Below are 22,476 nucleotides of genomic sequence, written 5' to 3'. Positions count from 1 at the left end.
GCAGCATATCAACCATAATATCACCAACCATGCCAGTGGCATAAATGTGGAAGCTATCACCTAGGCGGGTTATCAATATAAGCAGCACTAGTTGAGCTCGATATCTCAACACTTTCCCTCGCACTCAACTCTAGAGTCTACATACTACACTCCAAGTAAGCTCCTAAACCTGTGGAGCTTCTATGTGTCCAATGCCTTGTGAGATGTCAACTCCACATGTTCCTCTGTGCTAACATATACCAAATCTACATTACTTGCTAGAACCTTTTCCGTCACAAAGTGATAATGCACCCCAATGTGCTTCGTCCTAACATGCTACTCATGTTGTCATAATAAATGATAATGACCCTATCCACACGCTCACCCATATCACCAAGTAGCTTCCGAAACCAAGCTACCATAGCAGCACTCCTGTATTATGTCTCTGTACTTGACAAGGCAACTGTCGATTGTTTCATATTGCTCCAATTCACAGCAGCATTCCTAAAAGAGAACATAAAGCCACTCGTAGATATCCTATCTATGGCACTAACAGTCCAATTAGCATCTATGTACCCATGTAGTTGTATCTCTGTGTCAGTCTTATAGAAAAGTTCATAATTAACTGTGGACTTACGTACGTGAGAATCCATCTAACCACATCTCAGTGTGGCTTCCTAGGGACCTGCATAAATTGACTCAGAAGTCTAACAACATAGCTCAAATTTGGCCTAATAATGGTCATGTAGATACCGACTATGTGCCTGTACATAGTGGGGTTCTCCAAAAGCTCACATGTATCTACAGAAAGCTTTGTGTTCTACTCCAATGACACTGAAATAGGCTTACAACTTGTTATACCATACTTGGACAACATGTTCAAGCCACACTAACTCTGTAACAACAACAATATCATGAGATGATCTCACCACCTCTATGCCCAAGAAATACCACAGCTCACCCAAATCCTTCATCTCAAACTTTTTCTTCAAAAGCCTCTTGACATCATGTATGTCAGCATCACTAATCAATGATAATCCAATCATCCACATAAATGACTAATAGCATATTCCCTCTGTTTATCTTTTTCACATAAAGTGAAAAATCTACATTAGATATCTGAAATCCAATGGTAACAAGATACTCCCCGATCTTGTTTGGCCATGCTCTCGATGCCTGCTTCAAGCCATACAAGGCTTTGCATAACCTGCACACACAATATGGGTATGTATCACTCTCATAATCCGGTGGATACATCATGTATGCGTCTTCTTACAAATCACCATGTAAGAAAGCATTCTTTACATCCATCGGATATAAAGACCAATCCTTAGCTCTACAAACATAGCAATGACATCTCTCACGATTGTCATTCTCAACTGGACTGAATGTCTCCTTATAGTCATTGTCATAAAGTGTGTGAATAATCCTTGGCAACCAATCTTGCCTTATGCGTGCTCATTGATCCATTTGAGTTATGTTTGAGCTTATACACCCAGTTACATCCAATTGTCTTCTTTTCCTTAGGCTAAGGCACTAACTGCCATGTTATATTTGCATCCACTGCTGCCATCTCCTTATCCATGGTATCTTTCCATTTTTTATTTCTAAATGCCTTAAGGTTCCAACTCCTGTATTACATTAACTATGTAAACATAATGATGGACTGTATATCCATTATATCTCAACCTGTCAATAGGGTATCTAGCCCTCATAGAATTGCGTACACCTGGATCACTGCCAAGTGTTCTCAAAACAGTAGTGGTTTTCCTTACACGGAGTACCTACTGACAAAATACCAAGCTCCTCATCGAGGCTCTGCTCAGAGCCACTAGAGTCACCATCCACATATAAGTGACCTGCTGACAGATCAAGCACAAAAGGTTGATCTACCTTTTCCTTCCCTTTGCATAATACATGTGTACCTACATCTGTCCTCAACCTACCTGACCATGAACTAACATTGGATCCACTGCTAGAAGACTCTCCAAGTCCGCTAAGCACCTGTGATTACTGCTCTACATGTGGGGTAGTATATTACTTCTTATGTGTGCATCTTATGTTGCCTTCACTAGTGAATACCAGCAACTCATCTCAATAAAGATATCTCTGTTTACTCGCATCTCACGAGTAGTAGGGTTATAACATCTATAATCTTTTTACTTCAAAGCATACCCAATGAAGATGCACTTCTCTACCTTTAAATATAACTTTGTTCTCACTTCATCAGAAGCATACACATCTAATACATCCAAACACTTTCAAGTGAGACACATTTGGTTTTATGCCTGTAAACTTCCATTCAAGCATCATACCATGAATAGCTACAGTAGGGGTCTTGTTCATAATGTAAATAATAGTTGCTACTACTTCTACCCAAAAATAATCTCGTATATTCTTTCAGACATCAAGACACGTGCAACTTCTGCAATGTGCATGTTTTTCCTTTCTACAACACCATTTTGTTGCCAAGTGTACCTACATGTAAATTGTCTCTTGATTCCTGCTTTCTCAAGAAATCAGTGAACACGTTGGAGAAATACTATCTCCCACCATCTGATCTCGGGCATCTTATTTGCATGCCTTTTTCCTTCTCGAACGCCTTCCGTGAGATCCCATTGGCGAAGAAATAAGGAGACTGGAAGCTCGTCCTCGCCCAAGCATTTTCCTCTAGGTAATGCCGCCATAGCCTCTGCCAACTCCTGTGATGTGAAGGGCATCAGGAGGAAAGTCCAAAGAGCATGCGGGACCACCTCTCTTGTATGCCACCAAACGTGCTCGCACGCATCCAGCATTTGTGAGAAAATGGGAACACCCAGGGAGCGTGCGAGACCACCTCTCTTGTATGCCACCAAACCCGCTCGCACGCATCTAGCATCTATGAGGAAATGGTGTTAAAGAAATCTATGGCGATGGCTCTCACATAAGGGGGGTCTGTAGTAACAATGGATCCATCTGTTGAGAAATGTGATGCCAAAGAGCACAAGGAAAAGGTAGGGAGTGAGTTGAGTAAGCCAAGAAAGTGCAAAGCCTAGCATGAAGCCACATGAGCAAAGAGATTTATCCCACATTGATGTAAAAGCCCAAGGGTGTACCTCCTCATATAAAAGGGAGCCATTTCAAGCAAGGAATCATATCACTTGCGCTTATCTCAAGTCTCTTTATGTATCCAAGCTAATTCATCTTGGTGTCTAATTGTACTTGAGTGCATCTTAATTAGCACACACTCATTATGACTTTTCTTCATTTCTATCCACCTTAGATTAGTCTTATGATTAGAGTTTGTGTTTAGGTAGATGTCTTGTTTAGGAGAGCTTGATCCAAGTTTCTCAACACCATCCTGGCCTTGTAATCTATGGATACTCTCTCTCCACTTGTGTGGACCTATAATCTCAAAGAACTCTCCAATGACCCTGTCACCTGCCTACATCCAAAACGAGGCATTGGCGTGATATCTATACTCCACCCGCCGCTCCTCGTTGGATCTGAGCTCCGTATGGGCGGCAGCCAACTAGCTCTCAATCCATGGGCTATCTGGTGCACTCTCTTGAAGCCACTGTAGAGAAGCAAGACCCCTGCGAATGCTCCTCTCCTACTCTCAGAAGCTTGCCAATCTGCTATGTGCTACCTCCTATAATAGACTGTTGATCTCTCCAAGGTCTACATCCAAGGCGCGTGCAACTGCTCCCAAATCCCCTCTATCCTGCTCCGAATATCAAGATCCTAGATGAGGCTATCTGGAATCTGGTTGCTCAAATGTCTGTTATGTCTCCAAGGGTGATCTACGGAGAGAATAACCGGTGCATGATCAGAGAAAGTAGTGCAAGCCAAAATACCAATCATGCCACCACGACCACAAGCCCACTGGTCTACATAAATTTGATCTAATCTGGATAGGTTAGGGCCTATACTCCTCATATCAGATCTAGAAAAATAGAGACTCTCGGGACTACATCCAAACTTTGGCAAACGCCAAGGGTCCTATCCCCTAAGAGATACAATCAACTCCTTCCAAGCCGAGTACTATGTACTTGATACTGTAGCCATGCCACCATCGAGTCTATCCTCCGCCGACTCTAACATGTTAGAATCTCCACCCATACACCAAAGTCAGCCTATGGTGGTAGGGATTGATGAACTGTACTCCAAAAGGTGGCTCTGCTTACTGCAGCGTACGAAGCGTATACATTCAAGAAGCCCACAACGTCCTCTCCCATCCTCATGGTCACCCACTAAGCACATCTAGTGACAATGGTGCCTGAGTCGACCATTGCTAGCAAGAGCTACTCACTAACGGAAATGCATACTCCACCCTGTGTTTTGGAGGGGCGAAAAGAGTGGGACTAGAAGGTGTGACTCCTTCCCTGCAAGATCTTCCCACCACGACGGGTACGTCCCTCTGAGAGATGGTGCTCCTGAATGAAAAGAATATACATGGGTCCACCAACTGTCACTCTATGGAGCTCCTCTCTAAGGACACCACACCTCTGAAAGCATAGTGGGTCCCCCAAACCCTAGATGTTTCATGAAACAATCTCCATAACTAAGATCGGTGGGAAGTGGAACTTTTTGAATTGCCCTCCACTAGAGTCTTGGCCGTGGGTTTCGATGGAGAGTAATCATTGTCGATCTTGGGGCAAAGTCATGCCAAATGGGCATGAATCCTGGCCTCCATGCGTAGCCACCTTGTTGGAGCCCTAGAGTTTGCAATACTCTAGACTCCACCTATCACAGTGCAGGTATCTATAGGAGGGGGAAAGTGGTACTAGCACTAAAACATGAAGAAATACAAACAGAAGCACCTCGAGGCTAGAGGACGCCATCTCCCTTGCTTGGTCCCCAAGGCTCAAGCCACCCAACTCCATCCGAACCAAAGGCCATTGGTGGGTAAGCACATTAGTGATACTTAGGTCATGCAGATGATGCGAGAGCTCTATGGCTTGCCCCTGAATAGATCAGTGATACTTAGGTCATGCAGATGAATAGCGGTGGACATTGACCCCATGCTCCAGTCCGTTCCTTGTGCTGCACTCAATGGGAAGGAAAAGATCATGATTCATTGCACCACTCTCTGGGTTGGATAGTGTGGATTGATATAGCACCACACATATGCAAATGGGAGCCATCGTCTCCTCCAACGTGCAGTGCCTTCGACGGGGAGACACCGGAAGAAACTGTAATCAACTAGCTGCCCCAACACCCAACGGGTGGGGGGGGGGGGGGGGGGGGGGGGGGGGGGACTCGGGAGGGAGAGCCCGCACAAGAGAGGCAACGATGGTCATCTCTATGGACTCCGAGAAATGATAGATCAAATGACGTACCGTGCTGGCTGGTTGTTTCCCACTCCGGGTCTCCCCCAGCCGAGGGAGGGAGAAGGGGGTTCCTGTGCAGTCGGAGCCAAGGGAGTTGTAGGAGGGGGAGTCATAGCAGAGAGCGGGGGAGAGGGGGGAGGAGGCGGGGGAGGGTGAGGGTGAGGGTTAAGGATGAGACGGGGGGTAGTAGGAGAAGGGATGAGACGGGGGGGTAGTAGGAGAAGGGTTTATCTGCGTGGGGCGCCCGCCGAAGTCTTTGGAGGGTCAATGGCCCCTCGGGAACCCAAAAGCTTGGTGGGGGATCTCGATGAGGTAACGGTCTCCAGAAGAGAGGGGGGGGGGACTGCTAAGGTAAATGCTCAAAACGATTCTATGACACAATCGTATCTTCTGGATCCTACCAATCTAGTGCGCCTGTCGGTGCCGCTCTACGCTGGAAGTCGGCTCGCGGTTCCGCGTTGGGCTGCGCTCTGCCACTCTCCTGCATCGGTCTCAACCGAGGACGTGTCCTGGTGCTCTGGCACTTGGGAGCCTATGTCTCGCCCACCTTTGGGGAAGGTCTAACCTAGGGCCGCGGGGGCCGCCGGGGGGGGGGGGGGGGGGGGGGGGGGGGGGGGGTTGTTGGGGGCACATGGAGGCGGCCGCCTGGACTGCCGACGGGGTCAAGCTCTAGCAAGGTGTCCCACTGCCTGCAGATGAAACATTGTCCTAGGAGGCTAGAGTACTCGACTCTGCAAAATAGATTCCCTCCGCAAGCTAGGAAGTAGAATGGAATGAGGCACTGACTCCGGGGAGGCACTGCAAATATGAAGGGCCGGAATCCCTAGTGTCTATGCAAGAACCGAAGCGACGGTGAGGGAGGATTCCACACTCTTCCGATAACACCACCTATCACCGGGAGGAGACGAAGATATTCCTTCCTGAGACCTGGAAAGCAGACTGTCTCAGGAAAGCTTGAGACGCCAGCCAAAGGATCGAACACCGGTCGAAGTCGTGCTGCCACCTCACAAAGAAGGCCTAGGCCATACACTGTGCGACGGGGCTCAATTGCGTGACTTTGTCCGAAGCTGCAGGCGAATAGAATTCAATATTACCAAAGACCTCACCCCTGATTAAGAAGGAGAATTGATAGCCTTGCTCAAATAATTTCATGATGTTTTTACCTAGGAATACACTAACATGAAGGGAATTCCTGCGAAGGTGGTGAAACCATCCGTCTCCGTGACACCATCCCTCTCCATGAAGGAGAAAAACCATCCAAATAGAGCGCCTATCACATAAATCCCAAGTACAAACAAATTATCCCAAGGAAGAGCTAGACAAGCCACAAGTCTAGTAGACTACATTGGATCATGGATATAGATAGCGCTTCTGATAATAGTGAATTCTGTCAAGAAATCACTAAACTTAGGTAACTACTACCCATTCATAAAATTATCATCCTTGAGGACATTAGGATTCTAAAAGAACTTATTGACTTCTAAAGATTGTGACATGATGTGGCTTGTATGACCAGAGATTCTGTTTGGATCGTGTATGCATTCCATAGCTATCTGAAGAATGGTTTTCAAATGTAATCCCCTTGACTACGAAGAACAAGATCCATGTGAATTTGGAGCTACCACCACCAATCAACTACAAGGGGGTGTAGAGATTCCTGGGGCACATTAGGTATTATAGAAGATTATTCATCTTCAACTACAAACCTAATGGATAACACTTCTCATGAGATACATCCTAAGCATCCAAATCTAGTTTACTAGAACAAGATAAACAAACATGCATGTGATAGACACCATTAGCTTATAATCAAAGTTCGCAAGCAGTAATATTGTTTACTCTCCACTTCTTTCTGCAATTTAGTGCTTTGCATTGTGTTTATCTTTCTTTTGCTATTGTGTATCCTCACATGGTATCACAATATAGGCAAATCTTGTTTTGGCAGTTTTCTATTTACATGTAGATTTGGAGAGATTGCCTAACCTATACATAACGTAGCCACTCGTGCCCGCCCTGCACCTTTTGGTGATGGGAAGGGGTGATGCAAAGCCAGGTCCTAGTCTTGATCTCGTAGATCCACTACAGATCATACCGCCACATCCTATTCTCACTTTGGCATGGATACGAAGGAATGCAAATATACTATGTGTCATCATCACCAGTATCGCTAATTTGGTGATGACCTTCATTCAACATACTACCTCAGCTTCTAGAGCATGGCAAGTTCTAAAGAACTAGTATGAGATGAGAAATCAGACAAGGATTCAAAACCTTGAGAATCAGCTTACAATAGAAAGGCATTCTAATTGAGAACCATCAGAGTAGTTTATATCACAGATAAAGAATCTGCAAGACCAGATGGCGGCGATGGGGATCACTAAGGCCAGTGCCATGCAGGTGCATCAAAGTGTTGCCCCCGAAGTATGACAATTTGGTGACCTCACTAAACACACAATTACGCAACTCACCTCTCACTTTTGAGGATTCCGGCATAATGTTGGTAACTAGTGCTGCACACATTGATGACCCACCTGGGACCTCGGTGATAGCTTTTGCACTTATGCCACTAGCATGGTTGGGGAGATTATGGTTAATATGCCGCTAGTGGACGACAGGTTGTGTGATAGCCATATTTGGATTATAGAATATGGCATAGTTATAGCACCAGCTCATATAGTTGGATTCACACTATGGACCAACCATTGTATGCTATAATAAGAGAGTACTTTCCCTTATAGTATGTACTCTTATAGAGAAGAGAAGAAGATAGAAGAAAATTCAACCATCATCTCTCTTGTGTCTTCCTCTCTCTTATGTATGTGTGTTTGCTTGCAAAGAACTTAAGCTCTCCCTCTTCCCCGCACTCTCTTTATGGTATTAGAGCTTTGGTTCATGTGATAGCTAAGGAGGCACGAAAGTGACAAGAATAAGGCAAGAAAGGAAGTGGTACAAGGATAAGAGTATTTCCATCTCTTTCCCTCTTTATAGTAACATTATATCAGGTTTATAGTACTGTTGTAAGATTGCAAATTTGTTGCAAGTACAGAAAGTTTTTTGCAGGCACTGTTTAATAAGTTGCCTGCAAAAGACAAGTAAAGATGTTTGATAGCTTGTCACATATTGTGAGTGAGAAGCTGGACAAGAATAACTTCCAAGCATGGAAGTTCATGATAACCGATTTCCTTATAAGAAAAAAATATTAGGAGTTTATCACAAGTGATGAAAAGGAGCCGGAGGTTGCTGAAGAAAATTCAATCCCACAACAAGTGGTGTAGGCATATAAAGCATGGCATGAAAGAGCCAGAAAGGTATTGTACAGGTTATCTATCAGTTTGACAGATTCTATGATTATGGATATACAAGATGCGTAAATGCCTAAGGAGGTTTGTACATCACAATGGGATCGTGTCAATGCCAAAGTCCGTTCTTTCATCTTCCTCAATTGCACACCACAGGTGATCAACCACGTAAAGCATATGACGTTGGCCAGAGGTATTTGGCAGCATTTGGCTTCTCTCTACAACACGGTGTCACCCATGAAGAGAATCTTCTTGGAAGTTCAAATGTGGGTGATGAATCCTACAAAGTCGTCGATGATGTAAGAGCACGTCAACAAGTTGCAGGCTCTTCAGCATAAAGTTCTCCAGGTAAGGAAAGAGATATCGTCAGAGGATATGGCCATAATGTTGCTGTCATATTTGCCCTCTCAGTACTCAGCCTTTTTTACTCTTCGTTGATTACCAGTGGCAGGCTCACACCATCACATGGGAGGAGCTTGTGCCCATGGTCTTGGACCAAGAGGAAAGATTCACGAACCCTCCACAGGGCGGAGGTTCTGAGGCCTTAACTGGCCAACGGTCGAAAGGCCGTAATAACAACAAGGACAAAGGGAAGGCTTCACCAGAGAAGTCTTTTGAGAAGAAGCCCGACTCAAACCGAGAGAAACTGAAGGCCAAGAGGACTTGTAATGATTGTGGCGAGAAAGGCCACTATTGGAGGAAGTGTCCTAAGTGGAGCACCGACAAGGGTGCAGAATCCTAACAGCAACCCTCCAGCTTTTGTACACCTAGAGGTTATGGACACCGGTGTTTCATCTTCTTCGTGGAGGGAGGAGGTTGGAGGACTCTCCGCTATGGATACTCAGGAGTGGATTCTAGACAGTGGTGCTTCCAAGCACATGACTCCTTCCTGCACGGCTTTATAGAATCTTTGCAGGTATTCTAGACACATCCTTATTGGGGATACATCCACTATCCCAGTTCATAGTGAGGGCAGGTTGGAGATAGTTCCCGATGGTAGAGGGGGGAAGCATTGCTCCCAAGTGTTGTATGTTCCATCACTTGGTTTTCATCTGTTGTCAGTGCATCAGGTTTGCAAGGCTGGCATGAGCATTTTGTTCCTCTCTGAGACAAAGCAACAGGCCAGGTAGTTTGGGAAGGCGGAGTGGAGAATGGAGTTTACAAACTTTCAGCACTCTCTCCTAGGTCCTCAGTTTTGTGAAGAGTGGCAGTCTCCTAATGGCCACTTTAAGTGTGGATACGCTGCAGGTGCAGGCTTTCTTCTGTGTGAGCTTCTTCTTCCTGCACCTAACCCTAATCTGCAGGCTTTCTTCTGTGTGAGCTTCTTCTTCCTGCACCTAACCCTAATCTGCAGGATGCATTGCTGTGTGTGAGTGTGTGAGTCCACCAACATTGTTGTTCCGAGATGATAGAGTTTGCATTTCGAAAGTGCTAAGAATAGGACAATGGCCTTATTCAAATGTCATGTCACTCCTAGGCACAAAGTCACGACCAGACACAAGACTGGAGAATCGAACAGGACCGGTCCTGATGCCTCAAACTGACGGGACATTGCAGCAAATGAACAAGACCGCAACTTAACCGGATAGAAGAGAACAAGACTCTGCAATAAGAGCACACACAGACACATAACTGCCAAATAAACAAGAAACCCCATGATTGACAGGAACTACTTGATAACAGAATGCCATAGACAAGATATGGCCGATGTTAAATGGGCACAAGCAGGCCAACAAGATTCTCGACGTAGGGGTTTGTAGAGGCATTGCCGAGAGTGCATGCATGTAGAGTCCAAGAATGCTGCCCAAAACAAGATGCCAAGGATATTGAAATTGCCGAACTAAACGAGTGTGCATGGTAGAGGTCAAGCCGCCTGAAGAAAATATTTTGAGCTCACGAACAACCACTGCAAAGGAGCAGCAATTTGATGCAGAAGGCAAACAGAGAATGGCTGGCAATGTAGTGCCATGAAGCAGGAGGGCAAACATGAGGACAAGCTTGGTGCAATAGACAGATCTCCAGAGGGAAGAGATCAGGGCCAGCACATGAAGGTGACTCCAGCGTTGGAGAGAAAACCGACAGGTGGAAGCTTAAGGCTGAAGACAGGAGCCCAGAGAGAGATCAGGCAGAGGACTGCGGCTTTGAACAAGAGCAGGAGGAGCACAGTGAGTTGCGCCACAGGAGGGTCGCAAGCAGGAGCACAGACTGGCAGTCGTGCAAAGTGGTGGCAGGCAGGAGCTGACGCGCAGGGGAGGAAGAAAGCCCTGAATCTGGGCTTCCGGCCAAACGCAAGTGCTACAACCAGGCACGGGCGGGGTACCACCTACCTACCGCCCAACTCGTTGTCCCCCCCATGAGGCTGGGCATAGCTGAGCAGGCAACGCTGCCATGGAGAGCGGACCCTCTCCACTCACGTCCGCGGCGGATGGCGGCAGCTTGTGGCTGTGGGTCGGCGATGGGCTGTCTCTGAGGCGGCGAGTGGTTGTAGAGCAGGCAGCCGCTCACGAGAGTGGCTCTACGCAGGCGGAGATGGACTATGGATCGGGTGGCAGAAGCAAGGGACAGTGCCAACAACAGGAAGCCACGGAAGTCGAGCAAGGACGCAAGAGCGTAATGCTCTTGATACCATATGTTGAAGCAAGATTGGGCCATAGCTTACTCACACAGGAAACATAAAAACTTAAACAATGATCAAACCTAAGCTAAACTAGGAAGCATGATAGGACTACATCTTTGCAAGCATTGTAATTTACATTATAATGATGGTCCTATAAATAGGAGAGACCCCCCTTACAAGGTGTGGGCATATGCTGCCACCACACATGCCACATGTCGAGATGAGGTACCAGGTGTCCATTGAGGTGGAACCTTTACACATCATTGCTTACATAATTCTTAAAGGGTTGTTTCCATGTACAAAGAACCCTTACACACTTAGCAGTTGTTCACACACAAGAACTGCTTTTAAGGCCTAGTTCACACATACTTACACAACTCCTTTTACATTGATTTTCCCAACATTAAACCCTCCTACCCCTTCCACTATTCCATTGGCGCATGCATTTAGCTTCTTGAAATTGACAGACTCTTACCTTCTTGGAGAAACTCAATCAGTGTGCTTGATCCGATAACACCTGCATCTTGAAGATTTTAAACGTCTTCCTTGATGATCTCAACATACTTGGGGTAAGTCTTCTGGGGACCATGGACTACAAGTTGACATCCATACCAATGGGATGGTGTGCATGTGTAAGGCTACTAGCTAGATGCAAGCGCTCAATAGGGGAAACATGCTAGCAGAAGACTGAAATCACATGCACACTCAAGTAACCCTACAGCTACTACCATATTTCTGAGTGAGCAAAACGCCGGTGCCTGACTGGTGCCATCCACCGACGCCCAGCCTGTCAACATGGTGCAAATGTGTCACATTCTCCTCCTGATAAGGACAGGCAAGACTCGTCCATGAACTGATCCTCATCAAACCAAATAGCCTATCGTATTGGATAGCTCTTGAGGAGATCCTGAAGTTCCTCTTGACAGGAGCTCCTTTCATTTTGCACATGCTTGATGACCTCATGACTCCAGAAGCCGTCAGCCAGACTTGATCGATTGCTTGGATGGAGCTTGAAGCCTTTGAAGCAAAGGCCGGGAGCTACACTTGTTCACCTTCTTCCGCCTTAGGTTCGCCACCAAGAGGGGGATCCTCAGACATACACAGTGATGAGATTCACCTATGCGAGGCCCAATCCCACCCTAGCACCAAGTGGACCTACTTGTCAGCGAGTATTTGAGGTCACCTCGAGTGATTCCGATCTCAGACTAAACTCACTCGCAAAACCGTGGGTGCCGAGGAAAGGCCTCCGAGGGACCGTAGCCTCTCCTCTTAGCCATGCGGATCGCCTCATGAAATGTCCATGGTCTAGGCCGTGCCTAAAATGGCATGACCACGAACTCATAGTGAGCACAATTAAAACTCGCTTACCTTATCTTGTAAAGTAATAACTTATTAGCTCTCACACACATTACTTCGAAGTTCAGGGCACCTAGGATGGCTGATCCCCTCTTTCCATCCTATGAATAATTCACAAGCGATTAAATCCATGCAATGTCCATCAATTCATGTGTTCACACATGACACTACCATGCATGCTCGACCATGATGAAGAGCTCCTCACACATGCACAAGCGCAGATCTCCCATCTTACAAAGCATCAAATTTAATTTTAATTTTCATGCATAGCACACATGGGCATCTCCATCTACACTCACCACATGAGACATCAAATCCAATCTGAACTCACCATCCATCACCATAGTGTCTCCTATTAGTGAAGTCAAATGAGACACCTTGTCACGTAGTATCCCTACCGGTGACACATCTCCCGCTTCCTAAGGCAGGCTTCATGTGTATAATGCAGTGGGCATGATGGTCGCCACACATAACACATCAGGTGTTCCAATGATACGTCCAGCGCTTCTCCGCCTCATCCACAAAATACCAATCCACGGCATTACTTTGTAAGTCGGCTTTTCAAGCTTTGTCTCGAACTTGGCTAACATCTTCAAAGATTTGTCTCCATAACATGCTTTTCTAACAGATATCTAGGGTGTTCACTCCCGTTGGCCCAGTGACATACATCCCAATGGCTTGCATAATGCCTTGCTGGCAAATTTTAGGAAATATGGTATCAGTACTGAAAAAGTGGGACTAATTTTGGGTTATATGGGACCAAGTGGATCAACCAATGCTCCAGCCATATTCAACAAACATCATAATTTGTATTTTTGCAAGCTACATAAATTTCAAACTGATATCCTAGTTGTAAAGGTGACACATACATACACATAATGCAAACATAAATTTATAAAACTTTGTACTTGTATGATGAGTAAAGCTATAACAGCATATATATCTGTAGCTATAAAACTATGTACTTGTAAGAGTACATCTGTAAAACTATGTACTTGCATGATGAATAGTTATAAAAGAATAGATATATATTGTGAAGTGCAAATTATATACAAACATACATAGCTATATTTATATCAATGTGATTATCTATCCCATATATGAAACTCAATTCATCAAAATACTCATAAATTTGAAAAACCATGCATATAAATTGTTACAAATAAAGGGAAAAGGTATATACCATGTTCACGTAAATGAAATCCAGGGTTTTCCTTAAAAACAAGATTGTAGAATTTTTCGGTCCAATGCATGATAGGCCTTGGAAAGAGTGGCAAGCCCTGCACAACTCCACGAGAGCAGATCACGGTCACAAAGACTGTGTCATGGTCGACAATCACAGTGCCTCCGCCGCTGAAGCGCTTGATAACAGGTACTTGGTCCTGCACAACCTTACTCAGTTGAAGTAAAGTGTGTGGTTCCCTGCAGATATGTGGATTCCAAAACAGCTCTGAAAGTAATAATTCTCCATCATTGCAAAAAGAAAAGCTAACTTTTATGATTACGCTGCTACTTTTCCCCGTTTTAGAAACCCTATGTTACAGTTACTTTAGAGAAAAGTTGATTGAAGTATGACTTATGTTAAAACCTGGAATATGGTTCAAGCTTGTGGGAAAATACATCGCAAGGTGGGGGCCCTTAAAATGGGTAGATGGGAGCCAGTCGGGTGTACTCTCTCCTGTCTATTGCATACACATGGCTTGTGTAGTATGCTAGCTTGTTTTCCGTTTGGCAGCTTGATTTTCTGCTGCCTTAACGTCCAGTTTCCTCATGGACCATATGTAACATCTTTTGCTGTTATAGACCCTTCGGGTCTTTTGTAGACGTTGATACTCTCTCTCAGAAACTCACCAATGCCCTGAAAGAGGGCTACCTGATGTCACAGGACACGTATGGGAATCAGCCCTAAAAGATGGGTGTGCGGCATGCCTCTTTAAGCATCATATGCGACAGATACTCAAAGTGGTAAGACAGGATGAGGAAGCATGGTTTGTGTGGATGCAACTCGCCAAGACTGGTATGAGAGTTATACATATTGCAATATGCTACTCCCCACCAGAAAACTCGAGGTTTGCACACAGTGAGACAGAAAGTGCTGCATCCCCACATGCACCTCTATTTGTTGACATTGCAAAGTTCTCCCGGTAGGGAGACATACTCCTCATTTTGGCCACCCCTATCACAGACCCTGTCATATGGAAGGCATATGTGAGGCAGCTATATGATGTGCCGGATCAGCCTATACCACACACGCATCCCCAAGCCCACATCATCCCATCTTTTCAACACTACGAATGTCACCACGGCCCTAAAGAAGCTGCATAATGGGAGGGCAAGAGATCATGAGCATTTACGAGCGGAGCACTTTGCACATGGACACTTGTCTCCTTATGGACTCCCAACCTGTCGTCCTTCCCTTCCTGGAAACCTTTTCACTGAAGACCATGCCCGGTCTCCAAATCTAATATCTGTGCATGTGGTCCACCTTATCCCCTATCCCTTCATGCCCTATCCCTAAACACTTTCTTTGGTTTTCTTCTCTTTAGTATTGAGTCTGGCACTCTCACTCCAACCCTTGGAGGATCATCCTCCCTAGGAACCATTGCCTAAACGCCTTTCATGGTATGCCCCAAGTGGCATCCGATTCATAGGACTACCATTCCCCTTGGGTCTTGTGGAACACCACCAACCAACCTCCTCGGAACTTCTTCCATGTCGCGTTACTTTCCTTGGACTGTGCACCTTCATCTCGTACACCATCAGTGTTTAGCCTTGCTTAGCCTGATGCTTATGCTGATACAATGTTGCCTAGTCACCACACCACCAAAAGATCAAGACACAAGCGATGGTTTCATCCATGCGCGATGCAGTAAGGGCATGTGGGACATGCAGCAACAATATCTCAGAACCAGCCTAAAGCTCTAATACCAATGTCACATGCGGAAGCTCTGAGAGTCTTCTTTCAGCCCTAAACAACATCCTGGAACAACTTGATGCAAAACACAAGCAAGAGAGATGGAGAGAAGAGAGAGAGATAGCTGAGTTTCTGTATATTCATATAGTGCAAATCTTGCAAGCCATAGGCTGCCTTGAAAAAGTGGAAAAACCCCTATCTAAACCCTAGTCTCTTGACACAGCCTACAAGGGATTGAATGATCCAACAATGAACTTGGCATAGCCTTTTATAGGCTCTTCTTATGCAAGGAACCTGGCCAACCTGCTGTCGGCGGCCAACAGATAATTCTACCCGACCTGTAATCTCTGTCGGCTGCCAACAACAGCAACTGCAGCCGACAGTCCTCTGTTCCTCTCCGGGGTTCCCATGCGCACACCGAGCCTAGCTCATGCCCTAAACTTCTGTCTTTTTCTACTGCCTATCAAAGATTAGCTCCTGGAATGAGCATGCACATGTCTTGAACATGCCATCTTATCTCTTTTATGTTATTATGGATGCAGCTCAAATCTTTGTATAAAATGTGGTTGTATGTGTTTGAGTATACTAATAGTGAAACCGATCCCGTCAAGTGGGAAAGACTCCGTTGGACACCCACACGCTTAATAGCACAACTTTAAAACCACAAATATGAAATGGACAACTTAAAACAACTTGAAATTTAAATGAAATGAAATGGAAAGATGGACACCAGCACTGGGGCCGGAACGGGCCGACCCCCCCCTCAATATATGATATATTTATTGGGAGTATTTAATGAATACAATGCTCCATGGGTTCCAAGAACCAGATAATGTCCATGTACATATGAAAACAGTACCAAACAAATAGCTCGAATTTCGATGTAGAAGCTCGAAGCAGATCGACCACTAGTGTGGTCCAATCGCTACGGTCCTGTGCTTTCACTGGACTCCGCGGAGAGCACCACACTGGTGTTCCGAGACCACGCACAGACAGGCGCTCTCGTACTAACGCCTGGCTCTCCCGATCTCAGCACCTTTGGACCGAGGTTCGCCCATATAGCTTGGACAACCCGGCACCGAACGGGTGTAGGCCGAGCGGGACGAATCTTTTACCAGATTTAAACATATAATACTTTACTCAAATCTGAAAATCACTTACTTGTAGATGGTTGATATGAAACCAATACTTGTAGTATGATGAAGTCTTCCAGGTGATGCGAAATCCCTTTGATGGAGACTCAGACGCCTCGTGGTGAACCACCAAGGCAAGTACCACCGCAAGAAATAACAGCCACCTGTTGTAAAAAAAAAGAGAACCCACTTGGGGAAGAGGCCTGGCTGCAGTGTGAAGAGAAGATGGCCCACGTTTGCTGGATGCTGTACACAGGCGCCTGGCTGCAGTACAGTTGCTGCCTGTAGTACAGGTGCACAGCCACCTATGAGGAAGGGCACCTGGCTGAAGTGTGTGCAGTCGGCTGGGAGAGTATAGGAGCCGCCAGCAGTCAGGTGTAGTCGCCTGTATGAGCAGCAGCCTGTAGGAGATGGCGTAGAGGAAGCAGCCGCCTGCAAGTATGTTCAGCCACCTGTAGAGAGGCAGGCGCAGCCAGCAACAGCAGAGGGTACAGCAGTAGTGGCAGCCAGCCTGTTGAGGTGCAGGCGCAGCCGGCAGCAGAGAGTGAGTGACTGCTGTAGGTGGTTCAGCTATACAGAGGAAGCCGGCAGAAGATATGTGCAGCCACTTGAGGCGTGTACAGCCACCAGCCACGATGGAAGAGATGGCCGCCTGGTTCCTTTTCGAAGGGTGATGAATCAACGTCAGGAAGAAGCGATGGGATTTTTACGCTTGAAGGGGTAAACCTTTTTAATAAAATTTAATGTGAAGATACAACTCAAGATTTCCACGCTTGCATGAAAGGGGACTAGTGGGGGTTGGTGACCATGCCCACCCCCACACTCACTTAAAAGTGAGGCTCCCCACCTTGGCCCCTAAGTGGGTGCCCAAAGGGGGTGCCCACTTTTAAATGAGTGTGAACCCCTAACCTTATAAAACAAAGGGGTTAGAATTAAATAACATTAAACAACATGTACCATATACTTACCACCTGTTCACATGCACTGAAACTCGTCAGAATACAGAGCAGACTTCACGACTCACTGGCAGGCGTCCCCGCTCAGTAAGTAACACGTCAAGCAGGCAAACACACGAATACATGTCATGCGAAAACAGTTTCAAACATGCAAAATATGTGTGCATGTGCAAAAAGTAACATGGACATATCTCCCATTCATGGAACATGTACAAAATATCTGTCGGCACAGAACTGGCACGACATAAAACATAAAAACCTGGTCTTCCTATGGAGTGACAGTCCCATAGGTAAGACACAGTTCCAGGCACGAGTTTCCCTATGGTGTGACAGTCCCATAGGCAAAACACGGCACGAATACTGGCTCTTCCATGGCGTGACAGTCCCATGGATCGAGCACAGTCCAGGTCATACACGGGTGGCACTGATCTGGCTCCCGTCCATACGACACCATCCTGCTAACACACGGGTGGCACCAGTCTGGCTCCCGTCCATGTCAGCAAAATACTGGCCTCTTCACATGAGACACCGGCCTGGCCTCAAGTGAACGAGACGCAAAAACAAGGAATGGACCAAATGGTCGGCCAATTGGTGACATCCCCCCGGGCTTCTAAAGAGTTGACCTCAACTTAAAAGCCTCAAGATATGCCTGCAACAATTGCGGATAATCTGCAAAGTAATCTTCATTTACCCATTTGGCATCAATAGGCAAATAATTCTTAAACTTCACAAGGTATCTCCTGGAAAGCTTTCCGGCAGGTAGCTTTCTCTCCTTGTGAAAAACAATATGTTCTGGCTGGAGGATCTCCTCAAGCTCTTCAATCTCTGGCGGATCTTCTGTGACAGGCTCATCAGGATCTGGCCCCACATATTTCCGAAATAGACTCACATGAAAAGCATTGTGAATCTTCCAATGACTAGGTAAAGCAAGCCTGTAGGATACTTCATTGATTTTGTGAATCACCTTGAAGGGTCCATAATAGCGAGGAGAAAGCTTAGGATATGATCCTTCTCGTCCTGGCCTCTTCCGAAGCCTAGCCTTCTCAAATTTCAGCAATACCCAATCACCCTCTTTGAGTTCCATGTCCCTTCTATGCTTGTCAGCAGCCTTTTTATGCTTATCCTGAGATCTTGCAATGGCTGTCCGCACCTGACCAAAGGCAACATCCAAGTCACGAACATATTCATCAGCTGCAAAAATCTCATCCTTTGTACGAAGGATGGGTGGCAAGACCACTCTGCCATAAATAATCTCAAACGGAGCCTTTCCTGTGGAAGCATGGATTGTATTGTTGTAGGCAAACTCAACAAGTCGAAGATACTTCTCCCATGCACTCTTTTGATCTGCCACATAATATTTCAACAAATCCAACACAGCTGAATTTGCAGCTTCACTTTGGCCATCTGTTTGGGGATGATAAGCTGATGAAAACTCAAGCTTAGTACCCATATTATCAAATAAAGCCCTCCAAAATAGGCTTGTAGTCCTGGGATCTCTATCCCCAACAATGGATTTAGGCATGCCATGATGCTTGAAAATATTAGCAAGAAAAAGCTTTACCATATGATCAGCTTTAATGGTTTTCTTGACGGGCAAGAAGTGAGCTTGCTTGCTAAACCTGTCCACAATAGTCCAAATAGCATCATTCCCATGCTGGGATCTAGGCAAATCCATAATAAAATCCATCGTGATACTTTCCCAAGGTTGCGAGGGAATAGGCAATGGCTGAAGCAAACCTGGAGGCTTTTGTCTGTCAAATTTCACCTTTTGGCAAGTAATACATGCACGCACATAAGCCTCAATGTCTTTACGCATGCTTGGCCAAAAGAAATACCTCTGAATCATGCGAGTAGTAGGCATAATATCTCTATGACCAGCATATGGTGGAGCGTGACATTCGTCCATAACCTTTGGACGCAAATCCTTCACCACACATAGGATTATCCTTCATGAGATAACCCTCGTTGATAACATAAGAGGCATGTGAATGACCAGCCATCAAATCAGTCCATATATGGCAAAAATCAGCATCCAAATGATACAAATCTCTCATAGCAGATAGATCTCCATGAGAGGCCACTGAGACTGCAACAACATAAGGCCTCCTAGATAGTGCATCGGCCACTACATTTTTCTTTCCTGGAGTATGCACAATCTGAAAATGAAACATGGAAAGAAAATTTGCCATTCTCATCTGCTTCTCTGAAAGCTTGGTTTGAGATAGAAAATATCTCACGCTTTGATGATCTGTCTTGACTACAAATTCAGCCCCAAGAAGGTAGTGTTTCCAAATCTTTAAGGCGTGAATTACAGCCAAGAGCTCTTTCTCATAGATATCCATATGAAGCTCGGCATCATGCAAACGACGGCTCTCGTATGCAACTGCATGCCCTTCTTGATTTAGGACAGCTCCTATGCAATCACCACAAGCATCACATTCAACCACGAATGACTTGTGCAAGTCAGGAACAATCAATACTGGACCGCATATGATCGCATGCTTGAGCGGCAAGAAAGCATCCTGTTCCTTTGAAGTCCATTTGAAAGCAGTTTTCTTCTTCGTGAGATCATGTAGAGGAGTGGCAATCATAGCAAAATGCCTTATGAAACGCCTGTAATACGAACATAATCCCAGAAAACTACGTACTTGATGTACGTTTTGCAATTCGGGCCAATTCCGAATAGTCTCTATCTTTGCAGGATCCATTGTAACTCCATCCTTGGATACAATATGTCCCAGATAATGAATCTCTGAAAGGAAAAACTCACTTTTCTTGGCATTGACGAAAAGTTTATGTTTCCGCAACTCTTCGAACACTGTGACCAAATGAGTTCTGTGTTCCTGCTCATTCTTGGAGAAAACCAAGATATCATCAAAGAAGACTCCTGTAAACTTGCGATGGGGTCGGAATATCCTATCCATCATACGATTAAAAGTAGCAGGAGCATTGGTGAGACCAAAAGGCATTACCAAGAATTCATATAATCCGAAGGCTGTCCTGAATGCAGTCTTATGGACATCTTGTGGCACCACGCGTATCTGGTGATAACCACTCTTCAAATCAAGTCTGCTAAAGCAAGTTGAGCCATCAAGCTTATCCAAGATATCATCAATACGTGGAATTGGGAATCTGTTCTTGATGGTAAGCTTGTTCAAAGCTCTATAGTCCACACACATACGGAATGATCCGTCCTTCTTTTGAACTAGAAGCACAGGAGAGCAGTAAGGTGAGGAACTGGGCTGAACCAAACCTTTCTCTAAAAGCTCGTTTACCTGCTTCATAATTTCCTCTTGTTGTGCAGCACTCACTCGGTATGCGGGTTTGTTAGGTGGAGAACTACCTGGCACAAGATCTATGCGGTGATCTTCGGGCCTTTGGGGAGGTAATTCTCCTGGCAACGAGTCAGCAAAACAGTCTTTGAATGCATTAAGAAAATTCAGCCTATCATTAGACATAACATCCACATTTTGTTGATTTGGCACAAGACTATCACGCACAAAAACCAAGTACGCTGAAAGACTCTTTTTCATTGCTTTATTAATTTGGATGTGTGATACAACTGGGATAGAATCCCCTTCTTTGCCAGCATCAATAAAGTGCATGCGGCCTTTATGCATAAGAGAAATCATATTGGACTTGTAGTCTTTGCGGGGCTCAAGCCTATGGTGCCACGGCTTGCCCAACAATACATCACATCCATTCAAAGGAGCAACTAAGAAATGCTCATTATCAAGATAGCCCTGTATATGAATACGCAACTTCCCAATCAAAGGGGTAACCTGCACCTCTTTACCAATAAATGCAGCTTCGGCTTCAATCTGAGGTCCCATGTTTTCAACCTCAATTCCCAATGCAGCTGCCATTTGCATAGAGATGAAATTGTCAGTTGCACAGTCATCAAACATGAAGAGTGCGGGCTGATCCTTAACTTGCCCCCAAGCCTTGCAAACCATACGCTCTTTTGCATCATGACCTGTATTACCTTGCACATCAGGAACTGCATGAACATTTGCTTTGGTGTGCTTGTCCTCGTGCTTTGGTTTGCGATCTGGGCATTGCCGAAACATGTGGTCTTTGCTACCACAAGAAAAGCATTTTCCATCCTTAGCATATTGCTCTCTTTGCTCCGGGGTTAGTCCAAATTTGTTCTTCCTTGGGCCCTGTTCTTTTGATGTGTTATTTTCAGCTTTACCACCCTTGTAAGGCTCCCGGAAGTTCTTTTTAGGTGGCTGTCCACCCTTTTGCTGATTTGGGACAGCCTTGTCCTTCCCCTTGGAACCTCCTTGATCTTGCTTGATCTTGAGCACCAATTGCTCTGTAGCAAGGGCAGACGCTGTGAGTTGTTGCAACGTATGTTTTGGGTGCAATTCAATACCCGATCTATATGCAGGTTGCAATCCAGAACGAAACTTCCTCTTTCTTTCCTCCTCTGAGATTAGCATGAAGGGAGTCACTTCCAGCAACACTTTCCAAAATTTGTTAACATACTGTTGCACACTCTCATTATCTTTTTGTTCCAGCCTGTCCCACTTTTGAGTGAGAGTTTGCTCCGCATTGGGTGGCAAGAACTGAGCATAAAATCTATCTTTGAATTCCTTCCAAGTAGAGATGGGATCCTTGGTGATCTTTTCAGTGATCCACCAATGGGCAGCAGTCCCTTTCAAAAACATGCTAGCATGGCGCACCTTTGACTTTTCTGTAAAGTCCTCATCGCTAAAAGCAATGTCGAACTGTGCCACAAACGCTAACACCTTAGAAGCATCATGTTCACCATGAAAGACATCAAATTTGACAGATTTATCACCTGCTTTGAACTCCTTGAGCTTCTTGGCATGAGGCTCATGGTCCTCTCTTTTTCTTTTCCCCTTATCCAACGGGGTAGCCCTGTCTGCATGGGCTCCATGGGC

The 22,476-nt window shown here is 45.4% G+C and overlaps 1 protein-coding gene across 1 annotated transcript in view; it reads right to left on the bottom strand.

The window, feature by feature from the left end:
• Positions 1-13,687: 13,687 nt before the first annotated feature.
• Positions 13,688-22,476, bottom strand: part of LOC147630090 (uncharacterized) — a 40,871-nt gene continuing 32,082 nt past the window's right edge. Inside the window, exon 2 of the mRNA XM_086811022.1 lies at positions 13,688-13,985. Coding sequence (XP_086667148.1) covers positions 13,688-13,985 — 298 coding nt within the window. The remainder of the gene's footprint in view (positions 13,986-22,476) is intronic.

Source organism: Cibotium barometz, chromosome 17 (assembly GCF_041138505.1).
Source record: "Cibotium barometz isolate CiBa-2024 chromosome 17, ASM4113850v1, whole genome shotgun sequence".
NCBI lineage: Eukaryota > Viridiplantae > Streptophyta > Polypodiopsida > Cyatheales > Cibotiaceae > Cibotium > Cibotium barometz.
Note: the sequence above shows the minus strand (reverse complement) of the source record. Positions and strands in the feature narration are given on the sequence as shown.